At 41.5% G+C, this 20,620-nt stretch overlaps 1 protein-coding gene across 25 annotated transcripts in view; it reads right to left on the minus strand.

Moving 5' to 3' along the window:
• Positions 1-20,620, minus strand: part of LOC311256296 (uncharacterized protein) — a 137,050-nt gene that overhangs the window by 17,499 nt on the left and 98,931 nt on the right. For 8 of the 25 annotated variants that reach the window (XM_084351216.1, XM_084351217.1, XM_084351204.1 and 5 more), the window contains 2 exons: positions 13,106-13,209; positions 7,622-7,729 (listed from right to left, as the gene is read on the minus strand). The exons of 10 other annotated variants lie outside the window; for them this stretch is intronic. Coding sequence is in view for 6 of the 15 variants with exons in the window: in XM_084351208.1 (XP_084207334.1) it covers positions 13,155-13,209 (55 nt within the window). In the remaining 9 variants the exon portion in view is untranslated. Of the gene's footprint in view, positions 1-7,621; positions 7,730-12,779; positions 12,913-13,105; positions 13,210-20,620 lie in introns of all 25 variants that reach the window. 7 more of the 25 variants (XM_084351212.1, XM_084351210.1, XM_084351211.1 and 4 more) reach the window with 5 other exon arrangements.

Below are 20,620 nucleotides of genomic sequence, written 5' to 3' on the forward strand. Positions count from 1 at the left end.
GAGACCTTGCCTGTGAATGGAGTGAAATATGTGCATGTGCATGTGTGGATGACAGGTCACACATCATGTTACTGTTAAGGGTTCTTCTCACTCTGAACCACCTCGACATTCAAATAGACGATGTGGTGAGAGAGAGGAGCAGGGTGTTCCCTTCCATCCTCTGTCACTTCTCTGCCTATTTCCGTTCCTCAGCACCAACCAAACACTGCGGGGAAAAACAAGGCGCTTTGATTTGAGTAAAATATGAGTGCAAACATTAAATGAAAATAAAAACAGTATAATTTAGCCATGTTTGAAAATTACTCCTGCCACGCGGACTCTTTATCTCACACCATTAAAATAACGAGGTGTCACTGAGCTCTGCGTCCATAGCTCCAATGTTGACACCCATCAAGACAAATCTATATTTCATGGCCACTTACAGATGTATAAATAGCCAAATGAGGTGCGCTAACCATCTATAAAACGGCACTAAAAGGTTGCCAGAAGATGGCGAGTGTCATGAGCCAGTTGCGCGGGCAATCAATCTGGCGAGAGAGGAGAGGAAAGGGGAGAAGAGTAAATGAGAGGAGTGGGCCGCGTGGTGCGGGTAAGAGGCGAGGCACAACGTGGCGGCAACAAGCAGGGCAGTAAATCACATCTGCACGCCACGCTCGCCCCACTGACACACAGCCACTTCAACTGACATGGGGCTTGCTCGACAGCCTGATGGATCACCACACTACACTCCATTAAAGGCAAACGGGCACGACAAGCACTGACATAACAAACAATTAGTCACTGCTGTGGGTACGGACTTTACATGCCGAGGGCCTGGCTGGTGATGGGCACTCGCCTCCTTTCTAGGGCACTGAGGATCATTAGGTCACTGGTTCTTTATTTTAAAATGTCCTGGAAGGATACGTACTGTTGTGACAGCTGAATCATTTATGATCACCACAAAGCACCCAGTTATTAGGACTTTGTCTCAATACAAACACAGAGACTTGGATTAGCACTACGATGAAATATTCTACAACTTCTGTCTGTGTTTTTGTTGGGATCACTCTCAGCTAACATCACTGACACCAACCTTTGTCAACACTGTCTCATACAGTGGACTCGAGCCACATAAAACAGGTTCAATAACACAATCCTGTCCAAGAGAAGAAATAATTCTCACATTTATCGCCAACAATCGCCAACATTTTTGTCCCAGTATCTGATTGATCTTGTGAGAGGATTCCCCCCAGGACCACAGAAGTGGTTGAGACACACTGCCATTTCTGTGCCAGGACCACAGAACTGACCCAGGACTCTGTAGCAGAATATTGCGGTCATGAACATGGCTGGGTCTTTATTTCATGTAATCCTTTTGTAACAGTTCTCCAATCACAAATCTGACTCACAGAAAACTATAAAACTGAGGAAGATGCTGTCACAGATCCACAGAAACTTCCACATTTTGTGTCATAATTATCATGTGAATTGTTGAGTGATGTCTAAAAATGTATTTTGTGAGGTCACAGTGAACTTTGACCACAAAATTCTAATCAGTCCATCTTTGATTCAATCAAGACGCTCTTGAGATATCGTGTTCTCAAGAATGGGACGGATGGACGTATATATATCTGTCTGCAATTGTAACATGGTGGCATGGATGACAATCACTGAAGACGACCCTCTAATCCTTAACCCGGTACAAACAATTCAATCTTCAGTAAATATCACTGATTGTCATTAGGAACACACATTCTGAATTGGCAGTGTTCTACCTTCGCTCAGACACCAGCACCTTGTTAACTGACGTGTTTTTTCGGTGAGATTTGGGTTTTTTCTTTTGCAAGTTAATTAACACATTCGATCCTATTTTGAGAAGTCGCTCTAATCTTCTGACAACTTCTTCTACCTCTTTTCTAATTTAAAATACCAACAGAATTTAAAGTAGAGGCTGCTTTTATGTGATACAGAAAAACACCTTTGGCCCTTGACCCAGAAATCGAAAAGGATTAATCTTTTGATTTTTTTTTTTTTTTTTAACTTTCACAAGTTTTAAGAGAAGTACTATATTTATTCATTTCTATAGTTAACAGTGTGAGGGTGCAGGAACTGCCTGAAATTACAGGTTGTCTTAATAAGATGAGATCAATGTCACTAAACAATCTCCTCATTATAACATAACCACACCGACTCTCAACACACAGGTACTTTTAAGACTTTTAAGACCTTCTGCACTCACACTTGCGATAATAATCAGTGTATTAATATAACTGAATAAAAAACAGCAAAGAACACAAACTGTGTGTGTTAGACAAGCATATGTGTGTGATTAAGAGGTTTTGTATTGCTAATCAAGGTCTGGTGTAAGAGGGTGACATTCAGAGATTCAGATGCTTTGGATTCTTTCTGAGGTTGGAAGAGAGGTGCTGAGCACTTGGGGATTTGTTGTGTCTTTTTACCGCGCTCATGGTCGAGTAGAAAATGAGTGAGAAAGTAAGAGTGTAGGGAGCAGCACCTCCACACTTCAATCACAGATGGAGGTGAGCTCCCCATCAGACCTTTAGCCACCTCTACTCATCCACTACTGGTCTCCATTGAGGCACCAACACCCATTATTTAACACACACACACACACACACACACACACACACACACACACACACACACACACCCACACACCCCTTCTCCCTCAGCATGACTTTCCACTTTAGTCCATCAGTGCTTTGAAATGATCTCCCCTCTTTGTCTCTCCACAGGCTTGAGTATGTGCACAAATACTTTCACACAGACAGGTGGACAAATCCACAGACGCATGCATACGTATGCACGGAGAAACCTTGCAGGTGCACATGCAGGAACACACACACACACACTGTTGCTCTCTCTCTCTTACATATTTCCACACAAACACAAACATAAATATGTCTTTCTACTTATCAAAACATCAATTCATCCTTTTCTCTGACTGATCCATGTGGTCCAAGGCCTTTGTGCAATAACAAGTCTCCTTCCTGGATTCATCTCCTTGGCTCTGAAGGATCCTCTACTGCCAGCCATATGTGTTTGTCTATTAACAGTGTTTGACCGAACAGTTTGACTTTTTGTTTAAATTTCTTCTTCTCCTTCTTATCACTAAAGTACAAGTTTACAGCAGATAGTAATAGATTTGAGGGATTTTAACGAGATGCCTTTTAACGACAGTGATGGACATCCAAAACACCATCTTGCACTCTAATACTCTACTAGGAAAGAAAGCATAGTAGCAAACATGCGCTTTCGGGGATTTCTAAAGGATTTTTTTTACAGATTAAGTGACAAGGAATCATTCATGTGCTTGTGTGGAGCCTGTGGAGTGCTGTCCTGCTGGGCTTCTAAAATACTATGCTCCACACAAGTAGAGAAATCTGCAAACACACTTAAAATAAGACAAGCTGGTCCCTTACAATGAATGCAAATCTCTTTTGATTGACTTCGAGTAGTGTGAATTTATGTTTTCTTTGAATAGATGTTGTCCTTGGCCTGTTTGTTGTGAAACTTGTTGATGTATCTATCGTGTGCCTCTATTGCTTTATATGTACTGTAATGATGTTTTATATGTATTGTATTTTAATCAGGGATTCATTGTGAAAGAGCTTCCTCTCAATGACCTTCTCTGTCCTAAATAAAGATAGTGATACTGAGACAAGCCTGGTTCTTGTAGAGCTGTAAAGCTCTGAGGACAGAGAGATCTGATGGAGAGAGGTTGTTGTTTAGCCTATATCTCTTCTGTCTGACCACTCTCCCCTTTTCCTCTCCTGCTGGCTAGACCGTTCCAACAGCAACACAGCCTGAGCTAAGGGACTGAGTGTGTGAGTTTGTGTTTTGCTCTCGTTTGTGTGTATTTGTGCTGGGGCAGGTGGTGGGATAGAGCCCTAACACCGATGGGGATTCAGAGACAGACAGATGTGTACCTACCATCTCCCTACAGCTCCGCTGGCACTTTAATGACACCAGCTCTAGTGTACATTAGATTATTAGACTCCAGAGTACAATATCCTAGACTGGATAATATTGTTTTTCCTCTGGCTGATGATGCATTACAAAAATAAGGAATGATGTTACAGATGTCTCTCGGGGTAAAAATAATAAATCACACAGACTTGTAACATGGTTGAAAAATATGTGCCCACAAACACACCCACATCCACAAAACACTTGGGTGATTCATTTACTCTCTTTATTCCAACTGAGCAGCAAGCCGGGAGAGAGGAAATGAGATAGAGAAATGGGGAAAAAAGCGATTAGTTTGCATTTAACTTGCAAACATCATTAAGGCCTCGGCACTAATTGTGTTGTTTTAAACGAGTGAAATCTGATAATGACTTCATTAGTGACTCAGTGTAATGATGACTCCCAGGGTTTAGAGAGAAAGAGAATAAATACAGAGAGACAAAGAGTGTGTGCGTGTCTGTGTAAGAAAGTGTGACGAGACAGAGAATACACACTGAGGCTGTCTGTTGAATCACTATTTAGACACACACCTAACTGCAAGCAAAAAAAGAAGAAAATGATACATCCAGAAAAAGACGCCACCAAAGGCTGAACAGGATAAATAGAATAATAAGGGAGAATGGACATGGCTAAACAGGTGTGTGCGTGTGTATCTGTTTCTAAATGTGTGTGTGTATGTCCTCTCTAATGCAGAAGGGGACTGCTTGAGAAGGGGAGAGGTCTAATCCATATTATGGCAGCTCGCTGCATGGCTGCATACATTACTGCATACATTACTGCATCAATCAGTGCTAAGCTGCAGTGTAATTTTCTAACTCCCTATTTCTCTCCCTACCCCATCACACAGACAACACCCCATGGCTATTTCTGATGAGATTCAGAGCTGGGGAGAGGGAATGAGGGTGCGGAGGGGGAAGGGTGTTTATGGAGCAACCTACCTTACTCTCCTCTCTCTCCTTTCCTTCTATCCATCCAGCCTCCTGATTAATTTCCAACTAGATTGCTTGGCCAGCAGTATTATTAGCATAAAATTTCCATGGATCAAGCCCAGCAATGAAACCCTTTCATCAAGCTGCTTGTCAAACACAAAATTTCAAATCTCATTTTGTTTCTAATATAATTTTCATACTGGGGGAGTGATGGGGAGAAGAATCAGGGGCTACGATGTGGAGAGAGGGAGGCTGCCGACAAGGTGGTGGTGTGTATCAGAGGATTGTTATTCCGAAGATAAACGGAGTCATCAATCAAAATTAAAAATGAGCGCTAGGTTTGGAATGAGATTCTGCACAAGCAGGCGCACGAATGCACGCATGCGTGCGCGCCGACGTATGTGTCCAGTGCAGTGGGCCTAACAGCCAAGGTCAGTGCGGGTTGAATGGGTGGGGTGGTGTCTGTGGACTTAAGCTGAGCACTAGACAAAACATGTGATTATTTTCTCAGCTTCTGGAGCTTTAAGTCAGCAGCACTTTCACATATCTGCATCTGTCACCACACATGGCAAAACACCTCCGCAAACTCATAAAATGCCTGTCAATGTGATACTCTTTGACAGCCATCATAATAAATGATTCTAACCATTGCCTTGTATACAAAATGTGCAACACTGTCACTGGTGCCTCCCCCAAAGCAGCACACTGTACATTTAATTATGAAAAATAAGGAAGGACAGCGATGGGGGGTTTATTTTAATAAGGATACAGAATCAATGCAATTTAATCAATGTGAGCTAATTAAAAAAAACTATATTGTGAAACAATCAAGGTGCATAAACAAGATTACAATAAATGAACTGTGCCGAGAGAAGCGTGCTCTAATTAAATGATACAAATTGTCATTCCATGGCTGCGCTGTGTGTGTGCTGACACCTTGAACAAGAGAGCGTGATGCGCCTGGCCACCCTCATGAGGCCCACTGCTGTTGCAACCTCAACAAACTTCATTTGACTGGGGGCAAGTGGTCAATTTTGTCCTGGCCAGATTGCCGACATGTCCGCGTTTAGGTCACTCTAAGTGAGTCGTTTCAATCTGTGAAGCTGCCGTAATACAGTTTTTCATAAAAATGGATCATATGACTTCATGTATCTGAAAAGTTATCCTGACTCTACAGGTCACCTCAGCTCTAAAGAGTGTCTCAGTGTCTTTTAACTAACTTACTCCTCTGTTCACTGTCACTGCTCTCGTCAGCACTGTTTAAGGCTGAAATTTAAACATTTTCAGGAAAAAAAAAGATCTGATAACCCCATTGCACAGTGCCTACACAGCACAAATAGCAGGCATACAAAGTTGGAAGTAGAGTTGAGCATTGAGTAGCTAAAGAGCATCGTGTGGCCAGAAATACAACTCCACATGAATGCTAATGCTGCTCCGTCTGCTGGATGTGTAAATAGAGAATTGTTTGCAAACAGGTTCACAATATTCACTGAAATATAAATGTAAACAATGCAGGATTTTAAATATTTCAAAAATCCACCATACAAATGTTTCATGAGGAAGGAAATGCATTCAACACGTTTGTCAGGCCTCAAGGATACATCTCATCAGTGTACCCTGGGTCCAGGCAGAACTTTGTTTACAAGAAAACTCCACTTCACAATAATGCCCTTATTAGAGATGTATCATTTCAACCACCCACATCCCATCGGCTATTAATAAGAATGATGATTGTTATGATCCACTCATGACAATTAGACACACAGGGACACAGGCACAAGAGGACTGCGAGACAGTGGAGGCAGGTCCACCAGCCAAAAGACCACATACCTGTCCCTCAGCCAAGACGAGTGTCCCTGTTTAAATAGCAATGTAGCAAGTGGAAGTGGAACTTCAAAGGAAGTGGGAGATCACACCCTGTTTGGTTTAATTCATGTTACGCCCAAAACACACCCATTATAAAGAGACTAAAAACAACTCCTTTGTCCTGATTATGCAGGGTTTTAACTAGCAAATGACACTGATCAAGCCCTCAATCATCATTTCACATTGCTGCCAATTGGACAGAGATAAAATGGAGGAGCAGGAGTTTTGTCCCCTCAGCACGGAACAAACTGCCTCGCTGACGATGTTGCGTGCTGGGGTGTATGAATGTTTTTACGGAGACTACAGGTATTGTCTTTATCTGTACGCTGCTGTGTTTGTATCTGTGTGTATTTGTGTTGAGTTGGCTGTGAAAACAAATCTCTCTCTGGGACAATATAGTCTAAATCTAAATCTATGTCCGTGAGCAGTTTGTGACACAAGGCTAAAGTGCCACGCAGACACAAACACTCATGCATGCTTGCCCCCACACACAAACACACTCATTTAAACTTCAGTGAATCGTTATCACTTATCAGGAATAATTGCTGCATGTTTGTGCAAGTGTGAAATTGAACAAAATCCCTCTCCATATAATTAAAGAAAACACAGTGAGCACACAACAACACGGAGAAAGCCAGGAGAGCGTGAAGGCATGGATACAACCGAAGGCAAGCACAGCTTATTATGTTCTTTCTCTATCTGAACCTCAGCCTCCAGTCCAACCTGTGGAGTTCTGTCTGGGAGTTCAGAAAATTTGATTTCCTCACCTATCACCGCCTGTTACCTTAGCTCATCCCTCTGAACAAGCTAAATTGTAAGTTTTGGAAGAAAAAGCGCAGAATCAGTCTCATGCCTACTTTCCCTCTGATGCTCTTTACACCTCTCAGCTTCCACCAACTCGTCTCTCTTCCTGTCCGTCTCTCTTCTGTCAGCTGACCCAGCTGCTCGGATGAAAATGACGTCCTCTGGTGAGTTTAAAGAAACACCACACAAAGCAATTACTAACAAGCCTGATGTGCCACCCCCTCCTTTCCCTTTGTGTAGGGAGGGGATAGAGTGGGGCCAAGTGCCCTTCAGCAAAAATGAATTTTCCAATTTCAGTTAGTTCTTCCATGAATAAATAAACAAATGAATAATTGAAAGGAGCAACATAAATAAATAACATCACAAACATTTTGCCGGTACTCATAAGTATTCTACAGATAACTCGGGCTGCATGCTAATGATAAAAACAGTACATGTAGTGGGTTGAGATGCATTATTCACCGCTCTGCTCTAACCAAAATTAAATAAATAAAAATATCTCAAGGAACTCTAAACATCCTCTCAGCATTGAAGTGACAGGCCTGTCCCATTTATAACACTCAAGGACACAGTAGAAAACAAATAACTGACCAGTCAGATGCACAAGGGAATAAATAAACCAGCAAGGAGCTGGCAGCCATTGACAGGATCTCCGAAATTTCAGCAAGTTGTTAGCAGGAAAAGTAAATACTTCTAAGTTTTAGGAAAGACCTGAAGGAGGCATGGTGACAAGTTGCATTCTGAAACTGAACAGTTATTAGAACTGTTGGACTACAAGAAAATTGTCATTTTCAGTTATTGACAACAAAGTTTTCTCTTGGACAGCGTAAAATTCATATTTTATACCGGAGTTCAGTTAGAGAAACTTGCGTCAGAGGATGTAGGATGATGTTTCCAGCATAAATGCTTCTATACTGAGTTGGAAAAGGCTTTGTTCATGAGGGCATTCCCCAGTGAATCTAAACAGCAGCGCAGGACTCACTGGAGAGTGCCACAAATCCCTGTGCGCAATACAGAGCTGACACATCTCACTGAGATATGAGATACAAAAAATGCATTGACGCCATAACCAGGTATAGTAATAAGAACGTGTGGAGGCTAGTGTCAAAGAATGAGAAATCAATCAAGGCAGACAGCAGCAGCACTGTAGTGACGCAGGTTGTAGCAAAGTATGACCAGAAGCTGCGCCCTTATGAATCAAGTTTTTCAATTATATAAATCGCCTCATTGTCTTCATAAAATCATTGATCACCTGTTGAAAATTATTGTCAGCTGATGATGAGCACAGCTTAAGTTATTGCTGCCAATAACAAGCTCAGTTCTGAAGCTTCTTAGTGAACTTGGATTAGTTTGACAAAAAAAAAAATCTCATCGCCTGGTCCAATTAAAGGTTTTTTCAGGATTTAGTAGCCTACCCCATGTTGAGTGTAGGAGAAGCTACTTTGAAGCCACTGTAGAAACATGGTGGACTCCGTGAAAGACTCCCTCTGTAGATATAAAGCGCCCTTCCCAAGGTAACTAAACTGCATTGTTTATTTCCAGTTGATTTTACACTAATTTAAACATATTATTGAAAAACGTAATACATAATTCTGAATATTTTTTTCCATTTCTGCCATCAGATTCCCCTAAATCCGCTGTCACTATTCTGATAGATGATACCCCCACACGTTGCTTTATTATGTTTACAAAGTTCATTATTAGAGGGTAGGACAGCTACATTTATGTGAATTACTGATGCTAAAATACTCTCCAAGTGTCAAAACTGTTAAACCAAACTTCATTCTAAAAGCAATTGACTGAAGGTTAAATTTTCCAATTAATCTAAGGTTTAGATTGTATCATGGGGAGGGGATCCATACGTACCATGGATAAACTACATTTCGTTACCACACAAAAACAACTGTAGTCTGAGGATCATATTTTCTAGGTGACACATGTGATGAGTCTACCAACAGCAAATGTGCACAGTAAACTAAGTCCAAATCTAGACAGATCTCCATTCCACAACTCAACACCCTAATAAATAAAGGCCTCATTCTATCACATTAATGTCCTACAGAAACAGTGGTAGAGGTTGGGATTATGTGGACGCAATATTGAATGTGGAGTTAAACAATGATAACTAATCTCATTATATTAGAATAAAGAACAGCACATCAGCAAACACGGGGGATGTTGCCCTTTGTCCTCTGCGTGGCTCGTTTTCCACAAAGCTCATTAAGGGATACTGTTAACATGCTTCCTAAGCACAAAATGTTAATTAAAAACACAAGGCTAATATGCATTTTTACGCCACGCTTTTGAACGCCATGGTAAAAAAAAGAAAAAGAAAATCTCATTTCCTCTGTGGTTCTGCTGATTGCAGTCTGATGCGGTGCTGAAGTTAATTAGAACCCTGTGATCTGATGTGATGAGGGGGTGACCGCACGCCGCCACCGGTTCCCCTCCCTCCCCCACCCCACGACCGCAATCACCCCAAGCCTTCTCATCATTACTGCCGCAGACTGGCCCGTTTCATCCAGGCTGAAGGTCCCACCCTGCTGCTATCTCCTTTTTCGTCTTTCCCTCTCACAATCTTCATCTCTGTCTCGTGTCCTGCGGTTCCAGGCCACGGGGCTCCTGCACACATTAGATCCAGAAGGCTACACGGCTTCTCTCCTTCAGCCAATGTAAACTGTGCATTTAACTCCTGCAGCATCGCATATGTAGATCATATTCATCTTTCTCGACCTAACTCCAGAGCTGGGCCAAGAAATCTGACAGCACGCAGATGGACGGGGTCAACATGTGATACACAACAGCACAGTAATCATCAATGACAGAGTGCACCATCAGTACATAATCCCTTTGTTAGGGGAGTAGATTTATGAATCTCATTTGCATTCATGGTAGTATATGGCACAGACTCTACAAGGTCTCTTCACCCCAAATTCTGCTGCGGACTTATATGGTCTCTGTTGCACCTTGAAACCACAGTGAGCTCCCTCAACATTAAAACAACACGCCTGTTACAGCTCTGATAAGTTTTCACTAGAAGACACTCAAAGAGGGGGACTATTTTTATGAAGTGACAAACTCATACAGTGACAGGATCACCCCATAAAAGTCCATGCGAGTGAAATGAACGAGTGTTCGCTGGGTGTGAAAATATACTGCGGCATGCACCTCTGCAGACCCTTCTATTAATCAACCTGTCTGCACTTTGTTTTGAGAGTAATCTCGTCCAACCACCAGAGAAGCACTCAGCAGTAAGTGGCGCTTGGCTGTGCTTTGAAGGCCGTGGTTTATTGCCATCCCAAAGCACAGCAAGACTGCGCTGTAAAAACACATCATCTCAGTGCTCAACACTAACCTCCAGTTACACACCTCGCACATGGCGATCTAGCATGGGCCTGAAGACCTGAACCAGTCCCAGCCTAAGCTTAACTATCAGAGTTGGACACAGTATAGGCCTCTACCCATGTCCTTTCTCCATGCAAATAGGCAGTCACTCCTCCTTATCTTCTCCCTTTCTAATGCAAGGTCATGAAAACAGAATAAGCTCACTTTTCATAAATAAGAACAATTGCAGTCTTGCCCTTTTTCACCTCCATCTCCACACAAATGAAAACTCACAAACAGCAGCAAAGCAGGTCAACATCAAATAGTGGAAATTCCTTAAAAAAAAACTCACCCTATGGATGTTTAGGGATCAGCTACTGAGGTGAATTTAAGACGGTGGCTTAGAGAGGCCTTATTATGGAAAGGTCAACCTGGGCTTATCGCCATCCCCACTCCAGAACTGTGAGGTCTTATTGAACAGGTTTCTTTTTAACTGACTTCTTTGAGAGTATCAAGGTGAAGGAAGTGTGTGCCTGTGTGCATGTGTGTGATTCCGAATGTGTTGATGTGTGTGGTTTATGCTTGTGGACAAACGCTGAGAACCAGACCTTGCCCTTCAGCTCTGGTCCTTACATCTCTCATTTCTTTGTACTGTGTGCGATGCAAAGCTCGGGAAAACACACAAAGACACTGATGAAAACGTCCATGAATATATCTCTTCATTATCAATGAGTTGAGGCGTATCAGTGGGAGAATGTGCTTCAACTGCGACACACTCTGCATCTTTTCAGCATTTCATTTGTTGCCATTTCACCCCATATCAACTAAGGTTTCTGCATTGTTTTCATGAGTGGCACAGCCACGGACGCTGACCCGCTTATGCCCTCTCTCCTCTCGATATAGTGAGAGGCATCTAAAACTTTAACAAAACAAAGTGCCTCTTCTCGTTACGTGATCTCCTTGAGAATACCTCCTTTAATATTTCAATATTAGGACAGAGCGTGCAAGTCCGATTTGAAGTACAAGTCAATAAAGGTGCTGAAATATTGAAGTGGCAGTCAGCTACGCTGTGGTGGAGCAGCTGCGTAGGAAGTTGAGCTGGGTGTGCAGAAACGAGTGTTAAGATAAGGTTAATGTATATTTTTTATTTTTAATCCATAGCATCCATGAGCTTAATGAACATTAACTAAAGCAGCTTTTTCCTGATTTTTAAGAGCCCGATGTGTTAAGCAAATGAAGCCGAGCAGACTTCAGGCGTGAATGAGCGTCGATAGTAAACAGCATATAGTACTGGACTGCCACTGCTGCAAGCGTGATCAAATTTCAAGCTGGAAAGAGTGAAACGCATTGGCAGATGTGTTCTGGAGACAGAGTAAAGAAGGTCAGAGGAAGTGATTGCTCTTAAATGGGTGACCTCCTGTCTTTCACATCCCAGAAAAAACACATTATTTTTGCCCTCTGCCTAAAAAGTGCCAACGTTGGCCTGCCATTAGGTTTTTATTTGGGCCACCAAATGTTTCTGGTGATTAAAAAAAAATACTAATAAAAAATATTACATAGATGACTGTTTATGCTGTTTTATAATGTTCTTTAGATATGTAGGATCTCTGATTATTCATTAGTTCTCAAAATCTGAGCATGGTGGGCACAAAGACACTTTGCACATGAAGTCAGTCAATTAAGGGAACTTGGTATTCTAGTACCGTTTTGTGTCTTAACAATACGACAATAGATGTTTACTTTTGGCACCTGAGCCACCATTAGGTTAGGGTTTGTGCATCACTGCTCTAAACATTAAGAAGGTACAATTTAGCATTCAATCCTTCAAGGGCGCAAAGATTGAATGTTTTCTTTCTGCTCCACCAATGAAAAGAGCTCCTGACTCACGTCTTAAAGGCAGCATACGTGGCATAGCAGCAGTTCCTCTTAAGTATGGCAGTGTTTTTTTCTCCCAGGAGGAGGAGGTCAACAGGTCAAGGCATGAAGGCTCAGAGCACTTCCAGTCTTGTCTGGCTCCGTTCTTAGAACACAATCAAAAGAAAAGCTGAAGTGAAGCCAAAGGTGCACATGACCACTTGTATGTAGTGGCAAACCCTTACCTCTCTACTGAGGAAAAAGAGTTGTGTGAATATATGTGTATTCATATGTGTGCATTCATATGAGCGTGTGTGTGGGGGGGGAGGGGTACTTCAGTCAAAAGGAAGGCCACTGACATTTCCTGCAGCTCTTGCCTCTTATCCTGCAACTGCGTCTTTGGCCTGTCTATCTCCACCTGTAGATCAGAAATATGTTCTTCGTTCTGCCTCCTCGCCTCCTCCTGCTCAACACACAGAGAAAGAGGGAGCAGAGGTGAGGTGTACAGAGGATTGAAGCTGTCTGTTTTTAAAGGTGTCAGCACACCTTACTTTTGCATAATACATATCACACCTCAGAGATGATCCATTAGCAGGTTACAGCAAGAGAGCCGAGCAATAAGCTGACGAGATAGGGCTGCGGCCGACACACAAACACATCGTACGCAAATACAATATCCTCCACTTTCACTGCCAGATGAGAGGTTGGGATTGTCCCTGTGGGGCAGACACGTGTGTGGCTGCATTTAAAACCACTTTTACTGTACTGACTTCTGGGCTCCGACCCTTTCACTGCCTCCAGAGAAAGCGCAAAATACAAAGTGTGTGAGAGACAGAAAAAGGGAGAAATAGAGCAGGAGATGAACATGGTGAGAGAGGCGGGCATAAAAAAAAAAAAGAAAAGGAAAGGAAAGCCACCACACCCCCCTGCACTTGCAGACACTGATTTATAATTTTAATATCTCTAATTTCCACAGCAGCGCCCATTTTCCAAATGTCATTTTCCAATTTATGTCAAACCGTGTGACCATTTTTCTTAATACAGCTTATGACAAGCTTGGTGGCAAGGCGGATATGCAATTCAGATTGAGTGTTTTACAGGCACAGCAGCAGACACACTGGGGTGTTTGTGTGTTTATCTTTATCAGTGTCTGCTCAGTATTTTGGAGGGGAAAGACTGGGAGCGTTATACACCAGGGAAGAATTGGATTCGCTGCAAAATATGTGCCTTCAGGGAACAAAACCATAATTCTGTCATAAATCTAATAATTACAGTTATCATAATAAGAATTATGATGGTGGCAATGATAATGTATTAAAATATGCATTAACATTAAGAGCTTGAAAAGGAATGTAGGCCGGTTTTATGACCATTACATGAATATTGATGTTAATTAAAACAGAACCTCCCTTTTTATGTAACACTCTATCTTGTTGTAATGGTAAGTGTTGGACACAGTGGCGAGCCAGATGGAGCAGAAGCCATTACTGGTTGGTTTACCCTATATGGGGGTATCCTGGAACACCTTTCGGAAGTGCTAGAGGGTACTTTGGGTGAAGGAAGCCTCCAAATCAGTGTGTTAATCCAGATGTTTATAATGTAAGAGGCAGATGTGACAAGGGCTGAACATGGAAAAGTTACAATTATTATCATAAATTTAGTAAATATAAGTGTATACTTTTGTCAAAAGTTTTTGTTGCTGAGCCATGTTTTATATGTGCTCATAGAGTCAATTCAAAGTAAACTTTACTGCACTTAACAAATTACAATTTTGTATAAGTATTTATGTGTTGTTATTATCTTCATCGCCAAAAGCAGAAAAATAAATTACTGGCAGGTTTTTCTGTAACTGACTGTGTTAAACAGGCATATGGTATCATCTCATATTGATCAAAGGCCCCTGAAATAGAACAAATCAAAATCGCATTGCGGCAGACTTTGCAGATATCTGCAAATATTGTATCGTTGTCCAAAGAATCAATGGTATTGTATTGTGATGAAACTCCTGATTTACACCCCTAGTTCATTGCTTCCTTCACCATCTCCTTTTGTCTAGTAAATATGTAACCAACCGTTGTGTAGGATAGGATGGCACAATTTCTGCATTTTTTCCAACAATAATCACTAATTAACAGAATAAGTAGTAGTAGAATAATTAGTTACAGACACATGGAGGCCATTACAAGTTAAGACATGAATGTTTTAGCTATATGAGCAGTATTTCTTTAAAGACGCTATTTATATTGCCCCCATAGTCTTTTGAATGACTATATTTTGTTTAAAAAACCCATTTCATGCAATCTTGTGAAACCACGGCTGTTTCTTCTTTACTCTAATATAAATTCTCCCAATAACCTTTCCTTGACCTTGTGAGTCACGTTTTCAATCAAGGCAAAGTAGTAGTCAAAAACAAGAAGAGGTCAAAATCTTTCTCTCTCACTTAGCTAAACCACATATCTTGCACCTTAGATTCCCTTTCCAAGCACTAGGAGAATGATGAAAGATGGCCACATAAATGTTATTTAAACAAAACTATCCGGTGACAGAGTTGGGAACACTGCAAATTTAGAATAAGTATGGGATATACCTTAACATAGCATAGCATCCTAAAATTTCAGCAGACTCTGGGTATTGGCCATTTAAACGACTATACTTAAGAGTTTCCATGTTTTCTCACATTAACTTTGAACAACTACTACTGATCTTTTTCCAAAGTGTGCAATCATTTTTAGATTGATTTCCTTCTGTTTACTCCAGGTGGCCATTGATTCCAGTTCATGCAACTGTGGTCAATTTGCCAACACATGAAACTTGCTTGAGATAGCTAATCTATTACAAGGAACATCACAGTATTGTATGTCAAATGAATTGGTTTATTTTTTTCATCATCATCATGTTATGACGCAGAAGCAAGCAGAGATTGCTTTGAGAGCTTAGACATCTGAGACCAGAGGGCACCCGAGCAGCTACCTTTTAAAGGCAAGAAAGTACTAATTCAAATGATCCTTCTAATAATGTCTGTATTTGCTTTCTTTTGTGGGGTTGATCAGTTTGATCAATAGTGATGTATAGTAACATGCAAATAAATGATTTAAGAAGAGCAACGTTTTCTAACAGTTTGCAGGGTTATCAAACAATAATATAAAGTTGAGTCAAATGAAATGAAACTAAATACTCACTGCAATGGACAGCAGCAGTGAGGTTGAGTATACACGACTTTACATTAATGGAAAAAGATGCAAAACTACCTGTTTGTTTGACACATTCATTAAAATGATGGTTGACTCCCTGAGTCCAATCTAAGTGACCTTTAATGTGGCTCTAATGTGGCTTTCCTATCCTATAAAAGGTACAAAGTAACATGCTCCAAAAACCATTAATGATCACTGAGAGTTAAGTGACAGCGCAAGACCTGTCTATGGCACAGTGGTCTTCAGACCTGCTTAGTAGTCTCAACAGTCTAACCTCTATCCTTCCTCTCCCCTCTGAGCCAAACACTGATCGACTCTCTGTGAGTGGCGGCCTGCCAGCCCATGTTCCCTACTATTGAAAAAAGGGTAAAAATAACAGGAACAAGTTGTCGGAAATGAAATTTCAATTCATCCAGTCCCTTTATACACTGGTGCGAGAGCCTGTCGTTGAGAGGGAGGGATCAATAGTGTTTAGACAGCAGGGCAGATTTTCTAAGCGCCGGATCAATAGGAAGGAGAGAGGAAAAAATACCCTGGCTTTTCTTTGGCTGTTGTAGTAAATACGAACAAATCAGTGGCCTTAGGCTAAATGGATTGACCAGCTGTTTCCGAGTTCTGTGTTGTAAATAAAGATCCATTCTGAGGTGTGTAACCGAGGCCCAAAGGCGAGAGTACCACTGTTTCAGGTTGGCCCTGCATGGGCTGTGCTGGACCACACATGAGTCCTGAGTAGAAGGTGAGTGAGGTAAGGGAAAAGAGGAGGGACAGAGGGCAGGAAATAGAGCTGACTGATCGGACGCCACAGCCTTATCAGTTGAGCGCAAATACGCCTTCATCAACATCAACAGTAATGTCTTAAGTATGTTCATTTGAATGGATTTTATACTGGTTTCAACTGACTAGATATAGAGGACGTATTTATAGTGTGTTTTCTTTTTGTCTCATTTTTTTCTTTGTTAAGTAGGTTTAGTTTGAAATATCCAGCTTCTGCCATTCAAGCAGCAGCATCATTAATGCAAAAATGTATCCAGGAATGTATAGTGTGACCTCTTTGTTTGCTTGCCAACTAGTTTTTATGTTGCTCCAAGGCCTTGTCCACAGATAGCATTTACAATTTACAGATATTTTAGCTAACAACAAATATTTCCCTCTGCATTTTGGCCTCTTGTTTGCATGCGGAGAGTGTTTAAGGTCATTGAAAGATTTTTTTTAAAAACGCCTTCTCAAGTGCAGATCTTTCAAAAGGTTTCAGTGTATCCACGTGTAAAACAGAGCATTTGGGAAAGTAGTCATCACCTTGATTTGCGTATGCCTATTGGCGTTTAGTTTAATGAGAACTTTCCTGAAACAACTAATAGTTTCTTTGGTTAGCAAGTATGCAAGTTGTTTGTTAACACGATTAGGTTTCATTACAAGTTTATAACTTAACTTAGTGGTTTTTCTTTGGTTTTCGATCAAGTTCACTACGCATGCTCAGGATGTTCCTTGCTGGTGTGTAATGTATCGTTAATGTCAACTTTATTGCCACCTACTGGCCAGGCACGATTGTTTGAGCATTTGGAATTGTGTTTGCAGTCCTTTGCGTACAGAGATATAAAAAAAAGATGCACATATTTGTGGACAAGGACTTAATTCCATATACATCGCTCATGTTGGTGGGAGGTGAGTCCTGTGCATTTTGCTTATTGTAGCTAGTGGTTTATTGGTTGTTGTGACAATAAACATACTAAAGATCAGCCCCACACCAATTTGCAATCCGATGAATGGTTCAATGTGCTGTTTGGTTTTCCAACACACTCTTATAAAAAGAGTGTATTTTTAGAAGATTCAAAGACTTAAATAACAAAATTGACAAAAAGCCAGAAATACATTTTTAGTTGACTAAAATAAGTAAATACATGAAGGCTCAGACTGGTTGACGTTGGCAACTGTGGCCGGTTAAATATCTCTACCAATATACTGGGCTAATCAGAGGCTAAGATCCTGACAGGATGACTGATGACCTGCTTGCTTTGCCTCACCTCTAGACTTATTAAAGAAAAACACCACAGGCCATGCTTTCACAAAACTCATTGGTCAACCATAGTGGAGGACGTGATGGGTGAAATTCATCACTAAAAACTCAGCCAAAACAAAAACACACACTGGAGCACCAAACGACACAAGAACCTCTGGTCATTACTGATTGCCTTCGAACTCAGCGAGATGACACTTTAAAGGACAAATGTGTGTGGAAAAGGATGGTTGTTGACTCTCGCTGCAGGGTTGACAAGAAAAAAGAGAAGGGAGAGAGAAATCTTATGCTTTGCTGTGCTTGGAAACACTGTCTGGTGCCGAGATAAAAAGCATGTATGTGGCTTAAATCCATCTCCTCTCAGACCTGGGTCTTCCTAAGGCGAAGTGACCATTAAAACTTATAGAAGAACCACTGCGCTGTGCATTTGGCCTACCATAACATTCAGCACTACCTGCTTTTGTCTGGAAGTGATATAAAACTGCCTTCTATTTGCATTTAGCCAGTAAAACTGCAGTTTGGTTGGCATTGCCGCAGCAACAACACAAACAGATCTCACAGACAAACCTACTGTAGAATTGCAGTCACACAATAGACACAGAATCTTCACGAGAATACATAAACAGAGCGGCTAGACATGTTGTACGACTCATTTGAGAGCAATTTCACAATGTTATTGAGGCTTTGTGTGTGTATGTGTGTGTTTGTAAGTGCCACCTCTCTCTGATTAAGGTGACCCAAGATTGTGCACTTACCGGATCTCAGGCTGAGCAGCAGAGGTTAGAGCACAACTCATTGGCTTCCTGAACACATTACCTTAATGATACCATTCCTCACGCCTCCATTTCAACACATTTAGAGATGGAGCAGTTACAACATCTATTAAGGCATTCAAATGTCTCCCCCAGCTATTTACCTACTGCTTGAGAACAAAAGGGTAGCCTGAATTAAGTGCGACAGTGCCGACTCGTTTCCCTTACCAAACAGACAAAATACGTAGACAAAGTCATCATGCAGGAATGGTCATTAAAAATTTAGATTACAGCTTCCTCGCTTTCACCAAAACTCTTAATAGGATTGTTTTTCTTTTAATATTTAAGTGTTCATTATGACAGATTGTGAAGCTGACTCTGAAGGCTGCTTGCTCTCCTGTTCCTGGCGTCTGATCAAACCTCATTTACGCTACAGGGGGATTGAATGAGATGTCTGATCATTAACCCCTGTGTCTGCCTGTAGAGCAGGGGGGGCTGTTTACCTCCTACACATTTTGTCTTTTGGTGCACCTCAATTTAAGCTGCTGTTTTCTATGTTGAACACTGACAAAGTCAGCTGTTCCCATCAGAAATTAAAACAAAAAGAAATTCAGAGGTGCCCTGGTAGCTCAGTTGGTAGAGCGTGCCACCCTTGTACAGAGGCTGTGTCTTTGCTGCAGCGGTCCAGTGTCTGAATCCAACCTGTGACCCTTTGCAGCATGTCATCCCCTCTCTATGTGCCTGTTTTCTGTCACACTTCGCCTGTCCTTTAAAGAAGAGGCCAAAAAATAATTATAAAAAACAAAAAAACTTCCCTAACCTGTAAAACACATAGGAGCTATTTACTTTCATTAATAGCTCATCAAATTGTCAGCTATTCTTATACTGTTTCTTGGTCAGGTTGCTGTCTGATGAGCTGCACTTCTCAGTCAGGGGTCCTCAGTGTGGTCAAGTCCCCACAGACTATCTGTTCCATATTCTGGCCTGTGTCGGCAGTTTTCCCCTTGTTTTGAGGTATTTGGGGTATTCTTGGGAGGAGGCAAGGGCTATTGTGAGTGTTTATGTTCCTGGCTTGTACAGAGGCTTCTAATGTGTAACACAGGGCACTTCAGTATTCAGACGCCCGGGGCTATTCTCTAAGTGGTCTTTACTTTGAAAACACAGGTGCCCTCCAGGGGTTGATGAGTGGTGGTTGTGTGCATGTGTGTGCATGTATGAGGAGGCAGTAAGCTGGGAGGGCAGATAACGGAGCCGCACCGTTCGGAGGCCCATGCAATGCTCTGAATAATATATCCATACATCATCAGTCCATGTCAGACTCTGATTCAGTGTGGTGGTCTGGCACAAACCACTGTGGTATTATCTTTAATAATGTAAACTGGGATTAGGTGCTTATTCTCTTCTGATAAATACGGGCTAATCAATTAATTCCACTGACACCCTCTCCCACCCCCACAGCACATATATACTGTAAATCCAACATTGCACGTGGCTTCTCTCGTTTTTGCTCTCCAAAGCACGACTGAAATAGTTTGCAGCGTTACAGAACACTGTGAAATAACTTGATGTTGATATTTCAAAATCTAATGAGGTTTGGAGGGAGCTCATAAATTAGAGAAATAAAGTTGCATATCCCTCGCTGCTGGTGCGTAAGAAAAGGTACATTTGCGATAAAAATTAATTTACGTTTGACATATCTCTCACAGCAATTACCACTCAGGCATGACCATCCGAGAAAATGCATTCCATGGCCTACTGCGCTATAAACATGCAGCAGTCATGTAAATACAGCATGACCGCACGCATTTTTTCAGTGTCAGAGTAGAAAACCAGTTTAAATGAGAATAATGAGAGAAAATATCAGTTTGTTATGCATTTCACAGAGTTTATGGTGTCATTGAGTTCAGTGCTGATGGA

Source organism: Pagrus pagrus (genome assembly GCF_965226575.1).
Source record: "Pagrus pagrus genome assembly, chromosome: 1".
Lineage (NCBI taxonomy): Eukaryota > Metazoa > Chordata > Actinopteri > Spariformes > Sparidae > Pagrus > Pagrus pagrus.